Source organism: Leptonotus elevatus, chromosome 7 (genome assembly GCF_054856555.1).
Source record: "Leptonotus elevatus isolate MCC_2025b chromosome 7, RoL_Lele_1.0, whole genome shotgun sequence".
In the NCBI taxonomy this organism is placed as follows: Eukaryota; Metazoa; Chordata; class Actinopteri; order Syngnathiformes; family Syngnathidae; genus Leptonotus; species Leptonotus elevatus.
This window is the reverse complement of record NC_141245.1, coordinates 17,950,562-17,977,424: the sequence shown is the minus strand read 5'-3', so window position 1 is coordinate 17,977,424 and position 26,863 is coordinate 17,950,562. Positions and strand designations below refer to the sequence as shown.

General features: G+C 42.6%; 1 protein-coding gene across 1 annotated transcript; it reads left to right on the top strand.

Annotated features, from left to right (window-relative positions):
- Positions 1 to 238: 238 nt before the first annotated feature.
- On the top strand, positions 239 to 26,641 carry itpkcb (inositol-trisphosphate 3-kinase Cb). The gene is made up of 9 exons (XM_086080789.1): positions 239 to 573; positions 6,154 to 6,204; positions 6,432 to 7,523; positions 17,036 to 17,135; positions 17,223 to 17,436; positions 19,400 to 19,604; positions 19,696 to 19,797; positions 24,204 to 24,275; positions 25,358 to 26,641. Exons 3-9 carry the CDS (start codon positions 6,477 to 6,479, stop codon positions 25,565 to 25,567), a joined length of 1,950 nt encoding a protein of 649 aa, XP_085936915.1. The 5' UTR covers positions 239 to 573; positions 6,154 to 6,204; positions 6,432 to 6,476; the 3' UTR covers positions 25,568 to 26,641.
- The last annotated feature ends 222 nt before the right edge of the window (positions 26,642 to 26,863 follow it).

Below are 26,863 nucleotides of genomic sequence, written 5' to 3'. Positions count from 1 at the left end.
TTTTATATTAGTAAATTAGCAGGCGCCTGAGCTATGCATTGTGATTTTAAACTTTTAAAATAAATGTTTAAATATATTGTATTGAAATCAATTATGTGTGATTATTAACAATAAGTGCTAACGAGTGTTTTAAACATGTTTTTAAACAAAAAAAATACATTTTAATCTGCGAAAGACTCGTGAGCATTTCGAAGGCGGCACGCTTTAAATCACGTGACCAGAAATGTATCATTTGCTAGTTTTGCCATTTAGTCGCCGCGTTTAATTTTTTTTTTAAGGTACCTAAAAACGCTCCGGGATTTCGTAGTTTGCATGTTAGTGTTATTATTAGTATTTTTTTTTATGTATCATTTTGTGTTTGGTTAAGCTAACTTGATTTGAAGCACTTTTAACTAGAAAACGAGCTTCTATGTTATTGGCGTTTCCTCTTTCTCATTAACCGCAAAAACAGCAGATTAAAAGAGGGACGCACTGCGGATTCTTGTACATGCTTGTGTCCAGTGGAACGCCATCAGGCGACTTTTAAACGCTGCCAACCTCATCGGCCTCTCGTACACGAGAACAAGAACTCCGGTAAGTTTGTCCGTTTAACTTTCACGCACGCGTTCTTACTGGTTCTTTGGGTTGATCCTTGTGCGTCTTTAAATTGTAACGAAAGTGGGATACCATTTGACGTGTGAATAAAATTGCTGAAAATAATAGAGACGCATGTTAATGTATTACAGTATTGATAAGTTTATTTATTTAAGTAGTTTGATTCCAAAAGTGAACCCTATTGCGCACACGGAAAAATACTTTTCAGGCGGCTAAATCCTACCTAAATAATTGCTATATTTAAAATAGTTTCAAATCTTTCTTATGTGCGGCACAACGAATTAGTTGTCACCATGTTAGCCTTATTTTGTCACATGAGTCATAATTTTACAAGAAGTTGTACAATAATGACCACGTTTTTATAAATAAGGACAATAGGACACTTTACTTAAATAGTACGTCTCACAGAAATGAGTCACATGGTGAGTCGTATACATTTGACAGTTTATACAAGGGAAAAACAACAAATCCAAACCATCAAGTTCAACTGGAATGCCTGCCTAAACAAATGTGTTTTGAACGTATTTTGTTTTTAATACCTACGGCAGCTGGAATGCAAGGATGCCTCACCTTTCGTGTTTGATTTTGTGTGAGGGACTCACAGTGCTCATGTTGGCCGCCTGCTGTTATGCCAGTAGCCGTGTTAGTGTAGTCTGTGTATACTGTCATGGATTACACATTTGTACTGGAGGTTCTATAGTTGAATCCCCTCAAATTTCCTAGTCCAACGTGATGAGAGAAATGAACTTGACAAGTCTCCACTGACCAGTATGAAGTTGCCAAGTAGCTGAAATTGTGATCTCAGTGTGCATGACATCACTCACGTTGGCTGCTGTGACTTAAGGTTGAATGTAACTAAACTGATATTTTCTACAATAAATAAAAGGGAGTCGGCAGACCGCAGTGATCTAACAGGGTAGTATAATGACAACAGATCCACTAAGTATGGAGAACTATAAATTTTGTACTGAATTCTTAAAATGAAGAGAGCCAGTGCACAGATGACAGAATGGGAGTGATGTGGTTGACCTATGGAAAATTTCATTATTAAGTCTTAAGTCATACATTCATGAGTGTAAAATCCTTAATTTTTCAAGGGTGAAGTTGTAATTTTAGCATATGTATTTATTTATTTAAGCACCACCATAATGACCAACATTAAAAAGTGGTAACATCATGGGCCCAAGTGTTCATTTAATACAATTTTAAAATAGAAAATACATTTTATTTCTAGAAAATAATATTCACCACTGCAATATTATGCACATTTTGAACATTAATACTTGGATTAAGAATAGAGAAGTAAAAAATGAAAAAAACAGTATTGAACTGAACTGTACTCTAATACTTTCCAAACTATGATCGTATCTTCCTGTATATGAGCCCCCCCCCCCCCCCCCCCAACTGACCTGACAACTTGTCACACTCTATTTTTATATATAACGAAAACTTCCTATAAAATATGCATAACTAGACTGTCTGTCTAAGTCACATTTAGGACCCATCCCCTCTTATTAGCCAACTCATCATGAGTCATTTTTTTTGTGTGGAATATTTTTAATCTTGACATAAGAATGTGCGTATGTGCATATATTTGTGTTTCATTCGCAGTGAGCTGTTGTTTCCATTGTCATTGTTCCTGTCTTGATTCCGCTGTGTGAACATTCCTTCCTGACTGCAGGGTGACTGCTGTGTCACAGTGCATGACAGGGAAGTGAGCACAATCCTGTTAGTGTTTCAAATTTTCCCAGACGTCTTTGAAATTAATGAAGTTAGAGCTGGGGAAAGAAATCAGATAATGTGGTTAAGTCGACCACACAAATATCTTGACACAAAATCATGCCTTGAAACTATAATTGATCATTTTAAAACTATATTTTCAATGCCTGGAACCATTGTGTGGCCCCATCTGTGTTTCCGCAGGGACATTTGTTGCTGACGGACGCACTCTTCTGGCAACAAAAATGTCCGTCCCTCAAGGATCACTCATACCCAAGTAATGGAATAATTGATAGGATAATCAATTGTAAAAATATTCATTTGTGATAGCTCCTATTTAATAAAAAAAGAAGAAGAAGAAGAAGAAGAAGAAAAAAAGTCATAATGTTACGAGAATTAATTAATATTCTGGAAACATTTGTTTAAGATAAAGTTGCAAAGTTAGGAGAGAAAAAAACAAGGTCGTAATATTGCAAGAGCAAAGTTATATGAAAAGTTTGAATTTTACAGTTATTCTGGGAAAAATCATGGTGTATTTTCCCCTCATACTATAACATGAGAATGAAGTAATGTGGGGTAAAAGTCATGTTATGCAATAGTCGTATTTGTCATGTTTCGGTTTTGTAAGAGTTGAGGTTTGTTTGTGATTGGTGTTTGTCATGTGTTCCTGAGTTCTTCCCCTGTCTCGTTATGTCTGATCACGTCCACCTGTGTGTCTCTTCCCTTCTCAGTGTGTGTGACCAATCAGTGCCCTCTGCCGATTGTGTTCCCCAGGTGTGTCTCATTAGTGTTGGTGTATTTAGGCCCCGTCCAAATGAAAGCTAGTTTCAATGTATCCTCACAAGTTTCTTACCGTTTAGACCGTTCGTCCACAAGACGGCGCAGTTTCGGAGCTTGAAACCGATCACTTTTGAAACCGGGCTCCAGAGTGGAAAGATTTCAAAACGGGCCCCGTGCGCGTCCGTCTGGACACCATATGCAGGATACTCCTCCAGCGATGACGTAATGGTCGCAGCTCGATGACGACACATTGTCGCAGATTGATGACTTGTGCGCCAATTCTCGAGTGTCTGCGCACAAACCGTCAGTCTGTCAACAACAATGGCGGATAGCCGTGTCGTAGCGGTTTTGCGCAAGCCTCCTTAGCTTGCTTATGCTTTTGCAGGAAAATATTTTGCTTCTTTATTCCCACGTTCAACAAGTGTTTATCTTTTTCATGTTGTTTTGATACATGCAAAGCCATGTTTGTTCTGTAGATTGCAATAAAGTGTTTTTTTTTTAAGTTTCCGTCTTCTTCGCGTTCCGTTAACTCCCTGTGGCAGCACTACAGCGCCACTCCAGGCTTGGCATATACATTACAACCGTTAAACGTCCTCAGCGTCTTCTTTTGAACATACGCAAGTCTTGAAATGCTTCAGTGTGTACGAGATTTGTTTGAGGACCAAAGCCGTCTTTGGTTCCGTCTGGACCGGGCCTTGGTCTGTTGTCTTTGTCCAGTCTGTGTGGAAGCATTGTCGTTCTCATGGTTATGTGTGGAAGTCGTGCGTGTGTTTTCCATCCAAGCTATATGGCGACCAGTCCCATCCCGCCCTGTCCAGTTATTTAGCGACCCGTCTTCTCACATCCCGTCCAGTCTTCGTCCAATCATCTGTCTCTACATAATAAAGTTCCTCACATAGCGCTCCATTCCTGTCTCCCTGCCGTTTTTCCCCAAATTTGTTTTCACCCTCTCCCACGCACACCTTATCATGACATTAGGAAAAAAAGTATGAATTTACAACAATTAAGTCTTAATGTTACAAAATAAAAATAAAAATTGTCATATTTTGAGAATGAAGTTACTATTTTCTTAAACATGAGTAAAGCTTTTGTTAGAGGAAAAAAAGGTTGTAACGTTATGAGAATGAAGTCATATTATGATTCTAAATATGTTAAGACGAGGACGTTTTTTCTCATTCAATATAAACTGACTTTATTCTTACCACTTTATTACAATAGTCCTTTGTCTTCTCTTTGTCTTTCCCTCCTAATGTGGCCTTAATACTTCTTTATAATTTAATTCTATTATCTGTTATTTAGTTGATTTTTATATCAAACATGGCTCTATGTGACTGCTACTTTTTACTTGACTATGGGTGTTAGTTGATTCAATAATTGTCATTGTATTCTCTCATCAAAGTGACAAACAGTTGTTTATCCAGTTCCCTTTCAGGGAGGAATGCATTTGCTCACCGATTATTGCTGCTCTTATAATTGCAGGCGTGCCTGTCGTGATTCATAAGGTCTTTCTTTTTATCTATTGTTTTATAATCAGGAGTGCATGCTCAAATATAGGTGAGTTTCTCAGAGGTTGTGTTCAGACACAGGAGGGCAGTGTTACGTTTGGTGGAACTTCTCAAAGTCTTGGCATGCATCAAAATTAGGCAAGGTTTGCCTTATTTGATCATTTGAATTTCCACGAGTGAATTGTAGTTAATTGGGTGGAAAATGCACTCCGGAGCCAACTACAGCAGGGCGGGATACACCCTGGCCTGGTTGGCAGACAATTGCAAGGAACACAAAGATGTGCATTCACACATTCACACACCTATGGACAATTTAGCCTTCAGTGAACCTTGCATGAATGTCTTGGAAGTGTGAGAGGAATTCAGAATGACTGGGTAAAACTCATGTCTGATTCGAACCCTGAGCGTCAGAATTTTGAGTAGCGTCTGAAATTCCTGGGCCGAATTTTGAGCCGAGTACATCTTTGGTCATCACGCAGCACAAGAAGAGAAACTCATCTACGGCAGTTCTCACCATTTTTTTCATCTGACTGAATGACGGAATGCTTTATAATTATATCCTACAAAAGTAACAGTGTCATACTTGGGCTCTATCTAGTGGTATGTAAACAAATCAATGCCCAACTACAGTTAAGTAGTTTTGCATTTATTTATTAAACATTTGTAATTGTTTATTTAACTTTTATGTGTTCTTCTATTTAAAGTGCAACTCACTCCCAACCAGACTCTTGCTCCACCCCTCACTTAATATTTGAAAACGGCGTTCAAAGGTATGCTAAATAAACTGACCAAATGCTATGCTAATAAATCACTAACCTGAAAATCGATATAAAGAAGTTCACAAATCCTACAATGTGTTCATCCCAAAATTGAAGAAGGCATACAGACGGGTTTTTTTTTTGCTCAAAGTTCAAGCTTTCAACAAACATACACTAAAATGTCAAAAATAATGACTGAGTCACGTAGACAGCATTAGTAGAAACCAGGGCTGGGTATCGATTGTAATTTCCTCAATCGATTTGATTTCAATTATTTTTCCGATTTGATTCGATTCCCTTCAATCCGAAGTTGATTAATTATGGAACATCAATTCTTAATAATATCAAGGACATGATTAAAAACGCCACAAACATTAAATTTCAAATGTTTGCATGAACTGGTTAAATGATTTAGTTTACTAATGAAAGTAACGTTATAATCACTTAAGTGTTACACAAACATTGACATCAGCAAGAATGAGATGAAAATATTATAATAATTCGAATTGTCATATACAGTTTATCAGCAAAAAAAAAGAAGTTGATATGGTTTCGAGTTGCTCTTTAAACGGTGGTGCTTGAAGAGCAAAAGTATTTGTAGGTGGCACGACTTGAGAATCTCTGACCGAGAAGCTTTTTCCATCATTTTTTTTAACTGTTATTGTTAATTCATTACTTGGGTTTGCATAATGGGACGTTCCGAAACTCGGTCGTAAATTGAGCTCCCCCTGCCAAAGTGAATTGTCATTTGCTTATGCACGTCATGACTGTGAACAAGAGTCTCTTTGCTCCCACAGATGTGAGCAGTCTAATGAAGCAAAACGACTGAAACTGAAGGACGGAACAATGTAAGATTTTCCAGGACTACACACTGTATGACTAATGGTTCGAGCACTGTGTATGATTGTTAAGAGTCATGCTGCATTAGATTTCTTCTTTCTTTTTTTTTCCTTTTTTTTTAAATCATCATCATCATCATCATCATCATCATCATCATCATCATCATCATCATCATCATCATCATCATCATCATCATCATCATCATCATCATCATCATCATACTACTACTTAACAGCCAAAAGGAGTGTCTTTGGAGTTCTTCTCTTCTACGGCGAGTGAGATGGGCCAAACTCGCTCGGTTTCCTCGCATTCAACCACCAACCCCGGCACAGCAACATGGAAAGCAGGCGAGGCTGCACAGCGTCTCGATACTCATAGACCAAAAAGCGGGAGAAGTCGTCTTACTATCCGGATAAACGGGAACCCGATGAAAAGGCAAGCGCTGTTGTGTTTGGGAAGGCGAAAGCGAGACTCCAGCCTGACGCGATCGGAGCCGAGCAGCGGAAGCGAAGCGGGCGAGCCAGCAGCCCGTCACGAGCGTCGAGAGGGAAAGTTACCCAGGGACGAGGCCGTATCGGCGGCCGAGGAGCAGCGAGTTGCCGCGGCTGGATTGTTGGAGGCGCCGACGCCGGCCCGAGATGTGAGCCGGGAGACGACGGTTGGTTTAACCGAGGAGACACTTGCGTGTAGGCGGAGGGCTAAAGTAAGCGCTGCGGGCTGCGTGGAGACGAGTACCGAAGGAGAGGACAATGCCTCGGACCCCTCGGCGAGGGCCATGGAGTATCAGCCACTGGGGGGAAACAGCCGCGATCGCGTAATGGCACCGTTGGGAGAGTTGAGCCCCGACGAGTCGGACTCTAAGCGGACAAGCTTGCAGTTTGGCGATTGTGTTAATCAAGCGGACGATTCCATTACAATGACAAGTGATTTAATTACAGTCCTCTGTCCGCCCGAAGATACAAACTGTGACTCTGACAAGCCCCCCCGGATTTTACCTTATCGCGGCCCCATACCGAAACTCATTATCACCCGGGACCCCAGTCCCACCCGCTCCGAGGAGTCGTCAACCCGGCTGAGCCTGCGCACCGAGCTCAGCGCCGGATGGGGATCGGAGCTGCACCCGGACGACGAGTCTCCGTGCTCGGATAGCGGCTGCGGGGGATCGCCGGCGCTGATGCGCTCTCCAAGGAAGCTGTCCAATTCGTCTTCACTCGGCCTGTCGTCTGCGTCTTCCTTCGAGGAGTCAGAGGACGACTACACTGGCAGCGACATCGAGTCCAGCTTGTCCCCGACTCGGTCCCTCTGCAGCCCGGACGACGGCTCAGCGGTTAGTGCCTTCTCAGTCTAAGCAAATGCTAAAAGTGGTTTTGTTGAGCTGAATTATTTGTATTGCACGTTTGTTGTGACTTGCATCGAAACATGGCGCAACACATTTTGGTGTAGTGACTTGCATATGTGATGAAGGTTAGGTTTGAATGTCTGCTTAAACTTTCTCAAGGTAGTCTACTACAAGGTTCACCTCACACTCCAAGTCATCTAGGATATGTGGCAGCTCAACTGTCGTGTAGAAATGGATGGCTGCATTGAAACATACATAAATATTAGACACACACTACATATACATACTAGGCCCAGGCACAAACTTGAGCATTCCGTAGAAACTTGCACAGGTGTTGCAGAAGCTCATCTGGGGGGAAAAAAAAGTTCTCGTGTTGGTTGTGGAAATAAAAGCTCATATGTCACGCTAATTAAACAAGTGCACACCAAATATGTCACTTTCATGACTTCCTTAATTACTCGTCTCCAAGCGCAACTGTTGATATGAGGAAAGAAAGTTCTTTACATCTTTTCAACCAAGGAGATCCTTTACATTATATTGCAGTTGACTGTGGGATAGCTAATTAGCATTGTTTGCATGATCGATATATGGCCAATGGTGCTGGTCTTTCCAGTAGCTTTGCGTGTGTTTTGTTTTTGAATTAAATTTGAATGAATTTAGTTATTTAATATAAGTGTCTTCAGTAGTAAATATCAGTGGTGGATGAATTAATTCTCCATCCATCGGCGTAACACCACATGGCACGCCATTGCGTTCGTCATAATAATGTGGCGCATTCCGTTCCTCTGATCTGACCCATTTGTTGTCTCCCAATCAGATGACAGTACAGCAAACCCTTTTCCGTCAATCCAGTGTTTCCCACAGCATGTTAATACTTGGGCGGGCCACCCAAGTAAACTGGCTGCCAACCAAGAAGTTTTCAAGAAAATGTAATAAAAAAATATATTTTAAAAACGTGTCGCTACCAAATATACCGCATGTAACGTTAGTTCGCCGTCACTCACTTGTGGATCTTGCGGCTAGAGGAGACAGTAACACAGACTAAGAACCAGCCCCACACCCCTCCATCGGAGTCCACCCGCCCACGTAGGTTTCAAATCTGTGGGAAACACTGCAATCCATTCATAGACCTCCAATTTGTTAATGCTTTTAAAATTTTCCAATTGCGGGTGAAGTGCATTTAACACAGCTTACTTTGGGAGAGTTGTGAGATAGACCTTTGACTGGTCGCCAGTCAATTGCAGGACACCAGCAACCGTTCATACTCACATTCACACACCCACTGCATGGACAATCGAGAGCGTTCACTGACCCAAGCATATATTTTTTTTGGAATAAGAAATCTGATATCCGCAGAAAAAACTAAAAACACAAGCACGGGAAGAACATGCTAATTCTACACGGGAAGACCGGAGCTGAGATTCGAACCCAGTTACCTTAATTGTGAGGCAGTCATGCTAATCACTATTTCACAGCTGCCCTGTTAAACTACTTGCCTATCCTACTCACAAAAGGGGAGGCTTGCTCAGTGTCAGCTTCTTCCATCACACTCTTAAACATTCTTATCAAAGCAACAACTTTATGGACGTAGTTAGCAGGGGTGTGCCAAAAAATCGATTCTCATAGGAATCGCGATTCTCATTTAGTACAATTCAGAATCGATTTTATTTAAATTATTTTATACTGTCTTGCCTTTGTCTGTGTGCGCCTTTTTATTTGGAGCGCTGTTCATGTTGTACCCGGTTTGGCCCCTGAGGGGCAGTGTGGTTCCACATGGTCTAATACACTGTTATGTTGTAGCCACATTAGAGAAAAGAAGGAAAAAGTCACAATCAAGTTATTCCAATAAAAATATATTTTTTGCAGCATGCAGCCGTTTTTTTGAGTGATAAAAGTGCCACGAGTAGCGCGCTAATTAGCATTAGCGGGTCAGACTCGAGTAGATCATTACAATTCCTTGCACATCTATTAACTGAAGCTGAAATCATTTTTAATCAAAAAGCGTTCTTAATCGAAAATCCATTTTAAATCGAATCGCAGACCCAAAAATCGGAATCGAATCGTGAGACATTCAAAGATTCCCACCCTTAGTAGTTAGCCCTGGTGGTGCTTCCATCTAATTTTCGATCCAATGAGTTGACCGCCGCTTACCTTCCACAACTGGGGCCTGCACGTGGTCGTTGCTGAATACCGTGATTCGGGCTCCCGTCGCTCGTCACCTTCTGCTTGGCTCTCCAAGCTTTTACTAGCTTTTTTTTTTTTTTTAAATACTAGCTTCTCCCGCTAGCCGCTCTAACCTACGACTCCGACTAACTCCCGCTAGCCGCTCTTGTTAGCTGCTCCGACTAAATCCGACTCGCTCGAGATGCTCGTTTGCGGATGCAAATTAAAAATTGGTGGTCGGCTCGCAGAGTGTGGTCTCTGAGCTGCGGTTGTGTGCGTGCTCGCTCCGACTGCATTCTATGCCATAGTGGTCACTTATTACATACTGTAGCTTTAAATGTTCATACGCGTTTGACTCGTTTTGTCAGTCGCTTTGGCAAATCGGCACTCTTGCTGTTTACCTCACGTTTGTTTTTAAAAGCCACCACGAAGAGCATACATAGACACAAAAGGCTCAGGCATCTATTCAAAAGGAGGAAGAAATACAGTTCATGTGTATTTTCCTCTTGAGTCTGGACGCTTGGGTGGGTTAGATAGAAATTCTTGGAATGACACTTGACTTAACTGTAAAAATAAAAAATTTAAATGCCTTGACTCGAGGCAGCTTTCCAACATGTCCACCTGGTTGAAAGATAAAACTTGTCTGCCCTACCCAGTACCCGCAATTAAGAAGTCATTCATAATTATGCTGTTTCTGTTTTCCATTGACAATAATAAACTTATTAACGTTAATTCTCTGTGTGGAATTTTAGTTTCCTCTTTTGCAAACAGAAAGAAAGGCAGATATGAGTCATGAGTCAGTCAACTGTAAGAGGTTTAAAAGAGCCTCATTCATGGTAGGACGCCGGTCAGCCAAATCCCCTCCTCTCATTTTGAGTCACTTTTAATCACGCCTAAATATGGCTTCCACTAGACGAGAGGCAGCTGATTTATTGTCTCGGCGGTCCTTAATTCTTGGAAAGATGAGTTAGACAGCTCATTCACTGTGTTGACATGTTTGTTGTAGGGCTTGAATGATAAAATGGTTTTCCATTGTCGACTTTTTTGTGATGAAAGTCGATTCATTGATATGCTTGCAGCACTACAGCAGTCACCAAGTGATGCGTCGAGTTATATTTCAGCAGACTGACATAAACCTCTACGGGAAGCAAAGTTGTTGCAATTAGTGTTTTTTTCAGTTGGGAAATAATCAAGCAAAAATTCAGCCACATCGGGGTTTTTTTCTGTTTTAAGGATGCAGGTCATCAACTAATGATAATTTGACAAAGAAATTAATCAAAATGGCACACACACAAAAAAAGTTTGTTTAAAAAAAATATATATATACTGTACCACTTTCATTAAAGAACTTCCACATATTGGTGTATTATGGATTACAGAAACCTTACATTGGGAAGTCTGCTACTTTTGTTTGAACGCTGTACATTTCTTCACATCCGAATGCATTTAGTAAGAGCAGCAGTCATTGGCTCCAGTCAACAAGTGGACGCTGTCATTTACTGGCTACTGGAGTACATCCACAAGCAGGAAATGAGCAACCTGAGCACACTTGAGCTGTTGTAACAAACAGGATGACGTGTTCACGTTTAGTTTCTGATAAGAGCCCGGGGCCTTAATGGGCACATTGTGTCCTCTTCCTAGTTAAGTTTAGAAAAAAAAAAGACTTTACGTCCCAGAAAGAGAGGGTGTGTGTGTGTGACGGGACGCAAGCAGCCTCAAGAAATCCTCGGCGTCGCCGTCAAACCAGTTACAGTCGGTACACTCTGAAGGCTGCAGGAACGCGTTCACACACGCAGAGACGCACACACGGCATCGGCGTGATGCCGCGGCGTACTCTTGAGTTGAGCGTGTGTGTCATGGAAAATTGAAGTGAAGCCGGTTGCTAGGCAGCGTCTTTGCCATATATGGTACTTTTTTTTTCTTTCTTTTTCTTCTCCATGTCTTCAGCTCAACTTAGCACCTATGCTATTTACCCTTTCTCTGGCACAAGAATGTTATGTGTAGGTTATGTATTTGCGTGTATAATTAAGTACAACTATAACAGTATGTACAGTATATTCAGCCGTTCGTAAAAGTAATATTTACCGACTGAATGTTACAACATGCAAAGTGGAACAAAATACAAGAGGAAAAATGTTGTAAGCCGAGATAAGATTGCACGCGCTGAAACTTAAAATGTTTCGTATACATGTGATGCTTCACGTTTGACATAAATGCATACTTTACAGCCACACTTAGTTTATGTGGTTATGCAAACTCAGCATTCCTTCCCGCTGGCTGCATTGAAATCCATGAAATGAGTTAGAAAAGCAAATAAAGACCCCCGAGGCAACACAGCTGAACATCTACTTATTGTGGCAGCAACAGGAAGCAACCCTGTCTGTCTGTAGTGGTAAAAAAAAAATGACTATACCACGACTTGTTCCAATCATGGCTGCAGCACGAAACTTCGTGATTTTTGAAATGATGACATGTTCCCAATGCTACTAGCCAAACTGTAAGCTGCTGAGTAAACTTCTCTCCAGCGCGGGCGACAGGAACGAGTAGGAGTTGGATGCCAGTCTGGAAGGCAAGCATTGTTTTCTATAATATTACATTTGAATGCAGTGTATTAAAGCAGAATTTGTTTTTTTTGCATTGGAAATACTGGGAATGGAAATTTGTTTTATGGTCAAAGTGATGGCATTTTATTTATTTATTTATCTTTTTAGCTAGAGAGGCATTGTTTTAATTTCAACATTCTTGATAGTTTTACAAGTGTGAAAATAATTTAAAGCATATTGCATAAAAGTAAAAAAAATATTAATAAAATTAACAATTTGACATTCAGGGTTTTTCCCGGTATCATCCCGACTATGATGGGTGACTACCGATAACACGTATCGTATCCGTGCCAATACCATTCTTATTCTAAGGTATCGGTACTCGCGGCGGTGACCTATACCATTATCGACCGCCCTCCTGCAGCCATTTTATGATCAGGGACTAGAAATGAGAAATTATATGAATACCAAGATGCCATTAATTTCTGCCATTTTTTAAACTACAATAATTAAAAATTCATCCACTAGTACATATTAAATTTAAAATACAGTTCAGCGTTGTTGTAAAACAGTATTATGTTTATTGTATAGACTGTGTTTTTATGACTTTGCGGATGGCTGGAGCGCGCCACCTCCGCCTCACAACTAGCAAATGAATGTGTGCCCCATGATCAAAGGAAGCTGTTTGTTCTTCGGTTGTTGCATCAGGTCTTTCCGGTGAACTGCTGTTGATATAGCGCCCCCTTAATGGCGCAACACTGCAACTGCAGTTAAAATGCGTTGTTACCAAGCTCAATCAATACAGCTGGATCGCTGTGTTGAGCGATATCAGTGGCTCAGGCTGGAGGTGGCCGCCTCTGAATTTCGTACACAGAAAAAACCCCGACATTAAAACTATTTAAAATGTATTTGATATAAGTATGATTAATGCAAATTGTTTGTGTGCACTATAATTGTATTAAAATGAACTGTTTTCCCAATTTGCCATGCATTTTTTTAAAATTAACTATATAATGAAATAATTGATTTATTGTAAATAATCAAATACAAAAATGTACAATTGTTTTATTTTATTTGAGAAGTATACAAGAATAAGAATTCATTAATTTATAATTAAATTCATGATAGCAAAATGAGTGAATTATTTCATTATTAAAATGAACTTTTATTTAAAAAAAAATATATATATATATATATATATATATTTCTAGGAATGACCCAGCCGATTGTTGAAATCAGACATGGCCCTTGAGCATCGTCGTGTCGTCGGTGCGAAACTGCCATCAACACATTTGAGCAGCTCGGACAATGTGGGGCAACGGGATGTGGTTTTGATACAAAACACTTGTATGCTGCGCAAACGGCTGCCATAGTGCACAGCGCTCCTTTCACTGGTGACAGTCGTCTGACAAGTTCGGCGTATGAGTGCGGGCGTGCGTGCGGGCGCACACGCACATTTTTCCATCACTCGAGGGCACATTACATAAAATTTCATTCAGTTCTTGCAACCTCCGCTCAACCCTCAACAACATTTGCACAACTTTGTCTCCGCTACACAATTTGCACCAACGCACATTCCTCCTGTAGGTTTACACACCACTGTGGAATTTACCATGGTGGGAGGGAATGGAGGGTCTGCTCTTCCTACCCCCACTTCAGCGTGGCTGCTATTGGCTCTGCGTGGGGGCTCAGCATTGGGGGGGGGGGGGGGGGATTATGGGATGAGGAGGAACAAAGAAGACGGGAGAGATGGTTAAAAAAAAAAAAAGGAAGACGAATGCGGGCTTGGTCGTTATCAAGACCTGACAAAGTATAAGGACGTGATCTGATATTGGAACGGCACCAATAGCATTTGGAATTCACCCGCAGAGAACTTAAAGGGGCCCCGGGTGAAGATTTGACAGAAGGATTATGAGGCAAGCAACACAAGCCTGCACATGTTGAACTGGGAGAACAACAGAAGGCGCTCGAGCTAGGAAAGGAGAGAAAAAGATGTTTGGGGAGGATTCCAGGACGAGGGGGAGCCACACTACCCTGCTTAGGCCCACCAGTGGAGACCCTTTACTGACGGTGAAGACAAGCATTTGCGGAATGTGTTTTTGTTTTGTCCCCGAGGCTGCATGTGTGCGCGCGTTTGTCCATGAACTCTATTTGAAATCCTTAAGAAAATTGTGCATTCTGACAGAAGGCTGAAATGTTAGATTCTGGAAAAATGCATTTGAAAGGGTCATTTATTATGTAGCATGTTGGCATAATGGCATCTCCGCCTCTTAGTCAAAAGGTTCTGGGTTCGAATCTCAGCTCAGGCTTTTCCTCCCACATTCCAAAAACATACATTTTAGGTTAATTGTAGACTTTTAAGTGGTGGTTTTGTCTGTATGTGCCCTGCCATTGGCTGACAACCAGTCCTGTGTTTACCCTGCCTCTCACGCAAATACAGCTAAGATAGACTCCAATTCTATTGTGATCCTAAACATAAGAAATTAACGCATGGCCATGGAACTACCATTATAAATACCATGAGCATCTATCAACATAGTGATGTCATGTGAGTTCTACAGATATTAGGAGTCTCAATGCCACACCATAATTTGTGTGATCATTGCCATGTGAACCACAGTGTGTGAGCACACGTGTAATTGGTTCCCACGAGGATATTTCACGTTTAAATTTTTCTACGGCCAAGCTTTAGACCTTTGTCCCTACATAACATTGTTATACCAACACCAAAACAAAAATCTCCAGGCACAAAGATTAAAATCTTAAGATAAAAGAGTTGATTGTATGTAAAAGTTGATTTAATCATGCTTTGAAACCTTGCACTAAAATGCAACCACGGACTGTTAAAATGAAAATCCTGGTCATGAGAAATAAATAAGGGTCATTGAAGGGTTTTCACAAGGTGTGCTGCAGCTGCAGTCGCAAGTCTGTGTCAGAAGTACAAGAGGAAATCAGACGTTTCAGCAAAACATTCTGCAAGCCGTTTGACGCATCTTGGGCAGTGACGTGCGTTGTCGAGGTCAATGCGAGGATACAATTTGAGGGAGAAATCCACAGCTGACTACGAATCACTCATTATTCATGGTGTAATCTTTCCCAACACTGAGCAGCTGTCTGGAAAGTCACAAACAATAACAATAATTGTTTGGGACTTTTGCTATGACATCATCTGATATTGCTTTGATTATTAGGTTCCCTTTCAGTAAATGTACAGTGGATAAGATTTCATTATTAGTGCTGTCCCTATCTAATCTTTCTTTAAATCGATTATCCACCAATCCCTTTTTTTCTGTTAATCCACTAAGGTTGGGCGTAAATGGAATCAAGTGGATACAAGTACTTAATTTATTATATTATTATTATTATTTTTTTTTATTATATTATTTATATGCCTATGCTAAACGGTTAGCAATCGCGATTAGCATTAGCGCGCTAGTGATTACCAAGTCAAAGACTAACCACAATTTAATTCACACATACATCATTATATTTACATTACACATGTAATAGTGTCTTAAAAGTCACTTAGAGACGATGTTTCAACATTATTCCATTATTCTTCCAAACAAAGGTACAGCTAGCTGTTAGCTACATGAGGCCAATAACTTCCTGTTCCTGTCTTGTTCTTGGCATGTTTAGTGCATGACTGTCCTCTACTGGTTAAGTGATTAACACCTAAAAGTGAATGGCAAGATATATTTTGGAATTATTACAGGCCAAGTGCTTTTTAGGAGGTTCAGAACCTCCTTTCCTGTGTTTTGGGGAAGTTTAATGTGCTGTATTGTCTTTGATAAAAGTACTAAGTCAGTGAGCATTTTTAAGCAGACAAATAACATCTGCCATTCGGCCACTAAATGGTCCACTAACAGAAGAAATAAAGATCAGACCACAGCCGTCATTCCAATTCTGCGTATTAAAGTGTGTGTATAAAATTAACGGCCCAAACATGGTTCCGGCGGAGCTTCGAGGCAGAAACGTTTTTTTCCCCAGCCCTAATATTGATACAAATTTCCTGATTTTATTTCAAGTTTCTTTTTTTATTCAATTTGAATCCAATATCCATTCATATACATAAATATAATTATAATCAGCTGCTATCTTCTTTTTACAGTTGTATGACAAATTGAATTGCATTCATCAAATCCGTCGGCTCAGTGTAACATGCCTGACAGTATTCCAACTTTGGAGTGACAGAAGAGCTCCAAGTCAAATGCAGCCAGTTTTTCAGGTCAACAAAGGGCCGCTGTTTACGCTGGCTGCGGATATTGCCGCGCGGCGACTGTTTTATTGTGACAGAATTTCCACAAGGCCGCTGTGGAAAGAATGCATGCGAGGAGAGCCGAGATATTGCCGGCATGTAAACACGGCGGTGATAGGAGTGGAGGCGTCGCAGCAATCATTATAAAAAAATATATTTATTTTTCTTTTTCACGTCTTTGCTTTTCACATTCTCTCTCCTGTTTTGTCTACTTGCTTCCAAATCACAGGTTGTTGGTTAGAATGCTCGCTCGGACTGCAGGAGTCAAAATGAATAACTTGTTGCTTGCGTCAAAGCACCAAGTGAACACTGTCCTTGCCATGCAGATAAAACACACTTTCAGACAGTACGGCTCTGTTTTACGACTCCCCGCTTTAGTCAATGTTTTATGAATGGGTTTTGTCAGTACTTGGCCTGAAAGGGGAGGGTCCGACCAATGTCTACTAAGGTGTGTGTGTGTACATTTTGTCCGCTCTGTGCGAAGCTTGACAGAGCGACTACATATCAACAATGACTCCCTTCTGTTTGCCTTGCAGAATAAGTCGTGGCATAAGTTGAAGACCATGGTGCACTGGTCGCCCTTCGTCGTGTCCTTCAAGAAGCGCTACCCGTGGGTGCAGCTCGCCGGCCACGCGGGTACGTTCGCCAAGCGCATGCGTGACCGCTTCGACGACACCGACCCCTTTTTTTTTTTAATCGTCAATCCCGCTCGCTTTCGTTCAGGTAACTTCCAAGCCGGTGAGAACGGTCGCCTATTGAAGCGATACTGCGAGTGCGAGCAGCAATGTCTCCAGGAGCTGATGAAGGACACCCTGCAGCCGTACGTGCCCGGTTATTACGGGGTGGTGCAGCGAGACGAGCAGGATTACAACCTGATGGACGACCTGCTGGCGGATTTTGACTCGCCGTCAATCATGGACTGTAAAATGGGCAGCAGGTGAGAAGAAAATGCGGCTCGATGCCGATTTGCGTGTGTGAAGGTCGCGCTATCTGTAATCAGGCTTGATATAAGGCACATATTAAGTTCAGCATTCTTGCCATAGTTTAGATTAAAAAAACTACATTTTTTAGAGACCCATTGCATATTCGTTATTGTTGTCAAGAACTGTTAAAACTACTTTAATAATCGTTTTGTTTCACTTAAAATTGTCCAAATACTCCCAAATTCTGTCTGTCAACAGTAATTCATCTCTGATGTCTGTAATCAACATAGACTGATTCTCTTCTGTGTGTAATCAAAATGTGACACTTGTAAACATTTGCTTTTACTTTGGGGAAACGATGACTGAATCAGTTTCCGAAAGGTTGGCGAATACGGCATCAATCGCTCTCGAGTGAAATTGCCTAACTCATTCACTCGCAGCCCTTTTCACTGAAGCAACCCCCTTCGCTCCCGGTTGTTTTACTGGATTTTGACAGATTTTGCAGGGCCCACAGATAATTGTGTTGCATTGCTATAAAAACATGGAACCTACTGAAAGAAAGATTAGTCTCTTCTTTCATTAGGAAAAAAAAAGTATATTTGTATCCATTTCCGTTTTGCAGCAATTAGCATTAGATTATAATGCTAATGGCTAATGATTAGAATATAGTTTAGTTTTATCATTATTCACAAACCTGTTGAAAACACTGGGAAAAGAGCCTTTTTGCAACATGGCCCTGGTTGATCTCTTATACTCTGCTGGCCGTTGTTGTAATAATTGCCATTGCTTCAAGAGTTCTCTTCAATTCTGAGGCTGCATCAAAGCTTTCTGTATGCTCTAGCATAAAAAAAACAAATAACGTATACATGCGTTTTTTGGGACCATGGCAATATTTAAAATAGAGCGTTTCTATATGTTTTTTGAGAGCAAATGAGTAAATCTATGTTTAGTTGTTTTTTTAATCACTAAACAATACTAAAAACAACCAGAAATCATTAATAAACAAACTGTGATTAGGAAAAAATGGTTTTATAATACCCTTTAATGCAAAATAAAATTGTATTCGATTAATCAATGGAATGATAGAATAATAGATTCTAAAACTATTATAATAGTGACAGCCCTATGGGGTATATGCCATGGAGGAGGCGGGACTTCCGACTTCCTGGTTTTCACACATCAGCTTTGTTTACGTTTCCTGTTTGCGACGTGTGGGCCGCGTCCCAGGTCTTGTGCTTTCCTTCCGCCTTTGCGCGTTCGGAGAGAATCGAATTCAGTCATATGATTGGACCGATCCAGTTTCACTATTTTGTTGTGGCATTGACACTTGTTTTCAGTAGTTCAAATTGGCATTTCAAAGAAGAGAAAAGCTACCTTAAAATGGCGCCTAGTCCAAGAAAATAATACAGAGTTCCAACTTGAACCACTTCTGTGGGGAAGTCAACCCCCAAAAATGATATAATATGTTCCATGCAGCCCCACTAGTCTCCATACGGTATTCTGGTTAATATTGTGTTAGTGGAATATGATTAAGCATCAAAATCCAGCAGTTTTTTATCTATATCAGAAGGCAGCCATTTTGCCATTTGTTGTCGACTGAAAATGACATCACAGTTGCTCAGGTCGCGGGTAACAACCAATCACAGCTCAACTTCAGAAAACATGTGAGCTGTGATTGGCCGTTGCCTGAACTCTGAGCAACTGTGATGTCAACAGCAAGTGGCAAAATGGCCGCCCATGCGATAGATACAAACAGCTGGATTTAGCTGCGTGACTCATATTCCACAAATATTAATCAGAATGTCATGTTTAGACTAGCGAGGTCACATATAACATATTATTGTCAAGAAGTGTTTAACGTTGACTTCTGTTTAACTGTTCAACAAATGTCTGTCTTGTTAAATAGGGAAGCACTGAAATGCAAAATCAAATCCATCATTCATATGAAAAAATGTGGACTTCTCTCCCATCACCAAGGACCTATTTGGAGGAGGAGCTGATGAAAGCGAGAGAGCGCCCACGCTTGCGCAAGGACATGTACGACAAGATGGTGGCCGTGGACCCCGGGGCCCCCACCGAACAGGAGAGGGCCCAGCAGGGCGTCCTCAAGCCCAGATACATGCAGTGGAGGGAGACGCTCAGCTCCACCGCCACGCTCGGTTTCCGCATTGAGGGTATCAAGGTCAGTCATCCAATTGCATGGCAAATTCAATTCCTGTACGGAATGAATTGAATGAAAGCCCTCTTCTTTCTTTTTTTTTCTTCTTCCGCAGAAAGCTGACGGCACCTGCAACACCAATTTTAAGACCACCAAACTCAAGGAGCAAGTGATGCGGGCCCTGGAGGACTTTGTTGACGGAAACACTCAGACCCTGGTGGGTTTCAATTATTCTTTTCTTTTTTTTTTTCGATTATTCGATGAATCGGATTGTTAACAAAAATTCTATCGCTTTTTATTATTCCAAAAATGCACAAACATAAATTATGATTCGTTATTGGTTTGGTCCATAACATGTCAGAAAATAGGCAAAACGTTTGATCACTGTATTGCAAAGTAAAAGCCAAATGTTTTATTTTGATTCAACACAAAGCTAATCAGTCTGCTTTCACGGAGGACTACCGAAATCTGAGAATTTTTACTTTTGAGAAGCTGAAATTCTGAGGATTTGGACAATTTAAAATTTTAAAAAGCTCTCTAAAGAATTAATCAATTATCAAACGTAATCTTCGGTTAATTTGATGATCGATTAATCATTCCTGGGTTTCTAAATGGCAAAATACCAAAAGTGTTTTCAGTGCAATACTGTCACCTGTTGGCTTGTTATTGGTATTGTATGTCTATTATAAGACCAGTTGATATATTTGTTTAGGCCACGCCCCTTTATGGTGGCTGGAAATTTTATAAATATATTGCAAAAACACGGGAACAAAAGTAAAATGTTCCGTTCCGTTCCGTTCCGTCTTCAATTCCGCTTATCCGGGGTCGGGTCGCGGGGGCAGCAGCTTTAGCAGGGAAGCCCAGACTTCCCTCTCCTCAGCCACTTCAGCCAGCTCCTCCGATGGGATCCCAAGGCGTTCCCAAGCCAGCCGTGAGACGTAGTCTCTCCAGCGTGTCCTGGGTCGTCCCCGGGGCCTCCTGCCGGTAGGACATGCCCGGAAGACCTCCCCAGGGAGGCGCCCAGGAGGCATCCGAACCAGATGCCCCAGCCACCTCAACTGGTTCCTCTCAACGTGGAGGAGTAGCGGCTCGACGCTGAGTCCCTCCCGAATGACCGAGCTTCTCACCCTATCTCTAAGGGAGAGCCCGGACACCCTGCGGAGGAAACTCATTTCGGCCGCTTGTATCCGGGATCTCGTTCTTTCGGTCATGACCCACAGCTCGTGACCATAGGTGAGGACATGAACGTAGATCGACCGGTAAATCGAGAGCTTTGCCTTTCGGCTCAGCTCCTTCTTCACCACAACGGACCGATACAGCGTCCGCATCACTGCAGACGCTGCACCGATCCGTCTGTCGATCTCCCGCTCTAACCTACCCTCACTCGTGAACAAGACCCCAAGATACTTGAACTCCTCCACTTGGGGCAGGACCTCATCCCCGACCCGCAGAGAGCACTCCACCCTTTTCCGACTGAGGACCATGGTCTCGGATTTGGAGGTGCTGATCCTCATCCCAACCGCTTCACACTCGGCTGCAAACCGCTCCAGTGAGAGCTGGAGATCACGGCTTGAAGAAGCCAGCAGCACCACATCATCTGCAAAAAGCAGAGATGCGATGTTGAGGCCACCAAACCGGACCCCCTCGACACTCCGGCTGCGCCTAGAAATTCTGTCCATAAAAATTACGAACAGAATCGGTGACAAAGGGCAACCTTGACGGAGTCCGACCCTCACAGGAAACAAATTCGACTTACTGCCGGCAATGCGGACCAAACTCTGACATCGGTCGTACAGGGACCGAATAGCCCGTATCAGGGGGCCCGGTACCCCATACTCCCGAAGCACCCCCCACAGGACTCCCCGAGGGACACGGTCAAACGCCTTCTCCAAGTCCACAAAACACATGTGGACTGGTTGGGCGAACTCCCACGCACCCTCAAGGATCCTGCCGAGGGTGTAGAGCTGGTCCACTGTTCCACGGCCGGGACGAAAACCACACTGCTCCTCCTGAATCCGAGATTCAACTTCCCGACGGATCCTCCTCTGCAGCACCCCCGAATAGACCTTACCTGGGAGGCTGAGGAGTGTGATCCCTCTAAAGTTGGAACACACCCTCCGGTCCCCCTTCTTAAAAAGAGGAACCACCACCCCGGTCTGCCAATCCAGAGGCACTGTCCCTGATGTCCACGCGATGTTGTAGAGACGTGTCAACCACGACAGCCCCACTACATCCAGAGCCTTTAGGAACTCCGGGCGAACCTCATCCACCCCCGAGGCCCTGCCACCGAGAAGCTTTCCAACCACTTCAGTGACTTCGACCCCAGAGATAGGGGGGCCCACCTCAGAGTCCCCAGACCCTGCTTCCTCAAAGGAAGGCGTGTTGGTGGAATTGAGGAGGTCTTCGAAGTATTCTCCCCACCGATTCACGATGTCCCAAGTCGAGGTCAACAGCACCCCATCTCCACTATACACAATGTTAATGGCGCACTGCTTTCCCCTCCTGAGACGCCGGATGGTGGACCAGAATTTCCTCGAAGCCGTCCGGAAGTCGTTCTCCATGGCCTCACCGAACTCCTCCCATGTCCGAGTTTTTGCCTCAGCGACCACCGAAGCCGCATTCCGCTTGGCCAGCCGGTACCTGTCAGCAGCCTCCGGAGTCCCACAGGCCAAAAAGGCCCAATAGGACTCCTTCTTCAGCTTGACGGCATCCCTTACCGCTGGTGTCCACCAGCGGGTTCGAGGATTGCCGCCCCGACAGGCACCAACCACCTTACGGCCACAGCTCCGATCGGCCGCTTCAACAATGGAAGCACGGAACATGGTCCATTCGGACTCAACGTCCCCCGCCTCCCCCGGGACAACGGAGAAGCTCTGCCGGAGGTGGGCGTTGAAACTCTTTCTGACAGGGGATTCTGCCAGACGTTCCCAGCAGACCCTCACAATACGTTTGGGCCTGCCTGGTCGGACCAGCATCTTACCCCGCCATCGGAGCCAACACACCACCAGGTGGTGATCAGTTGACAGCTCCGCCCCTCTCTTAACCCGAGTGTCCAACACATACGGCCGCAAATCCGATGACACGACTACAAAGTCGATCATCGAACTGCGGCCTAGGGTGTCCTGGTGCCAAGTGCACATGTGGACACCCTTGTGCTTGAACATGGTGTTCGTTGTGGTCAGTCCGTGACGAGCACAGAAGTCCAACAACAAAACACCGCTCGGGTTTCGATTGGGGGGGCCGTTCCTCCCAATCACGCCCCTCCAGGTCTCACTATCATTACCCACGTGAGCGTTGAAGTCCCCCAGCCGAACGAGGGAGTCCCCGGGGGGAGCGCTCTCCAGCACACCCTCCAAGGACTCCAGAAAGGGTGGGTACTCTGAGCTGTTGTTCGGTGCATAAGCACAAACAACAGTCAGGACCCGTCCCCCCACCCGTAGGCGGAGGGAGGCTACCCTCTCGTTCACCGGGGTAAACCCCAACGCACAGGCGCCCAGCCGGGGGGCAAGGAGTATGCCCACACCTGCTCTGCGCCTCTCACCGTGGGCAACTCCAGAGTGGAAGAGGGTCCAGCCCCTCTCGAGAGGATTGGTACCAGAACCCAAGCCGTGTGTGGAGGTGAGTCCGACTATATCTAGTCGGAACTTCTCAGCCTCGCACATCAGCTCGGGCTCCTTCCCTGTCAGAGAGGTGACATTCCATGTCCCCAGAACTAGCTTCAGTAGCCGAGGGTCGGACCGCCAAGGCCCCCGCCTTTGGCTGCCACCCAGCTCACTGCGCACCCGACCCCTTTGGCCCCTTCCACCGGTGGTGAGCCCATGGGAGGGGGGACCCACGTTGCCTTTTCGGGCTGTGCCCGGCCGGGCCCCATGGGTGTAGGCCCGGCCACCAGACGCTCGTCTTCGAGCCCCACCTCCAGGCCTAGCTCCAGAGGGGGGCCCCGGTGACCCGCGTCCGGGCAAGGGAAACGAAAATCCAAAGTTTGTATGCATCATTGGGGTCCTTCGAGCCATGCTTTGTCTGGTCCCTCACGTAAAAGTAAAATGTGTTACGTTTTTTTTTTTTGTTGAGTTTTTGTCGACCAATAGAGGTGCACATTTCTTGTCATTGGCTGTTTAGCGACGCACTTTGAAACTTTTTTCCTGTCCTTTTCCCTGCATCTGCATCATTTTTTTTTATTTTTTTTTTACTTTTTATTTGTATTTTACACAGTAATTGTTTTTGCCATTTTCTCCCCCGAATTTGTAATTGTTTAGGAGTTAAGTGCTTCCTGTTTTTAACACCCCCCCCCCCTCATTGTTGTTACTTCATATCTCAGCCACCCTTATGTTGCAGTATGTTTCATTTCCTCTTTTCCTGTTTGCCATTCCCAGTGCTTTTCTTAGAAAAAGCCAAGGAAAAAGCAAATTACATTCTTTGCTTGCATGACACAAAATGAAAGTTTGAACTTCCAAGTTTAGTTTTTACTTTTGGGTTGTGTTGATGTTGTGTTAATGTTTTTACTCCAAGTTTCTAAATGTTACCACTTTTGGAGCGTTGGACTTGAGCTGTTCCACTGAAACATGGCTGTCAGTCAAACTCTATTTTGAGGCTTTTCTTCTTTTTCTCCTTCCATTGGTTTAGAAGCTGTACCTGCAGCGTTTGGAAGAGCTGCGGTCGGTGCTGGAACAGTCTCATTTCTTTAGGACGCACGAGGTAACACACACACAAAATCCTGAACAAACCTGTTTGCTGAGTTTTGAGATTTGGTGATTTTTACCCTGAGTTGCTTCCATGTCCGCAGTGTAGAGTGGTAATGAAGGACAAGTACTGTATTTAAGTAGATTATTAACAGTGGTACAGGTATAATTTATTCTGTAGGCATGTTTATAACATAAAATGCTTGCAAATCATCTTTGCTCATTGAAATGAATGTAAAACACATGAATCCGTTCCATCCCAAACTTTGTTTTAGTTTTTTTAAGTTTGTGCTCTAATCAGAAAAAACACAAAGATTTGCTTTACTGGTTCTTTTTTTCCTATTTTGCTCATAACGCAAAATGCTTGCAAATCGTCTTTGCTCATTGAAATGAATGTAAAACACGTTAATCAGTTCCATCCCAAACTTTAATTAAAAAATAATAATAATAATCATTTTTGTTTGTGCTCAAATCAGAAAAAACACAGAAAATGTGCTTTACTTGGGCTGCAACTAACAATTATTTCAGTGATCGATTAATTTGCCTATTATTTTTCCATTAATCAGATAGAAAAAAAGTAAAAATTTCCATCACTTTTTTTCAAAAACAAAACATTACAGTATTTCAAATATATATTATTAAGTAACTGTGATTCAGTTACTAGTTTCATCTAGAATGTGAGGAATACTGGCAAAAATGTTGATCATTGTTTTCCAAAGTAAAAGCAATTGTTTTCGAGATAATTTGTCCGGTTTCATGGAGGACTACTGAAATCGGTAAAATGTTTACTGCTTTTGGAGCATTTAGACAGTTAAAAAAAAAATTTTTTAATTATTGATTAATTAGATAATCGATTATTTAGCGATTAAGTGTTGCACATATATTTACAACATAAGACTAACACATTTTGATAGCATTATAGGCCATTGCTAGCTAGATAGCTAGCTCTTGGTTTTTAAAAAAATGCAATTTTCCCCCTTTCGTTTCAGTCTTAACTTATTTTAGGAGTTGAATTAGCGCTTCTACTTTTACCACAGTCTTGCATTCCTCAATTGTCTGTCCAGAGTTTGAGTACTTTTGTCCCCCGTGATCTTGCAGGTGGTGGGCAGCTCGCTACTGTTTGTGCACGACGCCTCGGGGAAGGCCCGCGTGTGGATGATCGACTTCGGCAAGACGGTACCCCTGCCCCCCCACAGGACCTTGAGCCACCGGACCCCCTGGGTGGAGGGCAACCAGGAGGACGGCTACTTGTGGGGGCTGGACAACCTCATAGACATTTTCGCCTCCATGCTGCCGCAAGCGTCCTGAGCTGGAGGAGACGTTCAAGACTTGTGGATGAGGAAACTGGAAAAAAAAGTGCAGGTTGCGGACTCAAGCCACTTAAGCAAGATAAGACTTTTATGGCTAAGTGGATTCCAGCCTTGTTCTTCATGTCGTCGACTCCCTCCTGGGGATACTTACCGCCTCGCTGCCTCATTTTACTGTTTGCATTTAAACACACAGCAACACTAAAACACTGGTTAGTCAACCGTGTCAACTCAACGACTAGTGTAAATATAAATGTATTTAATTTTTCTGGCCTTTATATCACCCGCTTGCTTACCTTTTGTACAGTTTCAGTGCCTACCTTTTTAAAAGAAAGACCATTCCAGCTAATTTGTTTTCTACCCTGAATGTGAGTCCCCCCCCCCCCCCTTCCCACTTACCCCTTCACGGATCTAAAATACATGCAGCAACCATGTTTGTTTGGAACTTGCTGCACTATGCATCTTCAAGAAAGCCAACGATCAAAGCGTGCCGTGCCTCTTTTCAAGCTGCACTCCAGTTGGGTTAACACAAGCACACTCGAAAGAATTGAGCTGTTTTATACTTTAACTGCGATGATAGAGCCGTTAAAAAAAAAAAAAAAAAAAGTTCTAAAGAACATTTAAAACTGGAACAAGCTGATGAAAGTGATGACTTTTCTCTCTCTTTTTTTTTTTTTTACCAGCAGCAATAACTATTATATGCGGTGAGAAATGATTGACGTGCGATAGTAAATGACCTTGTGTCTTTGACCGCTTGCGTGTGTGTGGGTGTTGATATTAAACACAGGAAATCAGAGCCGTCATCGTTGAAAAGTCAACATGGACTTGTTTACAAAGTATTGTACAACTTCTTCCATGCATGTATACCAGCTAACAAGTTCTGCTTTTTGCCCTTCTCCTCCTAACCGGGTGCTTTCTAATGTGAGGAAACTGAATATAATAATGTCTATATTCTATAAGCACAAGTGTATTTTTAAGTGGAGAAACTGCAACATCAGGTTACATTTGATATGGAATCTTTTTTGCTTCTTTGCCATGAAGGTAACGGATTGCAATAAACTGGAATAAGACTTAAGAGAGTGGCTTTTTTCTTATTCATGACTTCTTCTTTTTTTTTGTTGTTGTTATTTTAGTAAACGAAAACTAACAAAAAAAACAAAAAAACATTGTCTTTCCTTTTTATCTTTGGTAATGTGATTTTAAGTATGTTTCCATATTAACTGGAATAAGGACGTTAGAAAGTCCGTCGCACATAAGTGACGTCATCTACCAACAGCCAATAGAAAAGCGGCTTCAG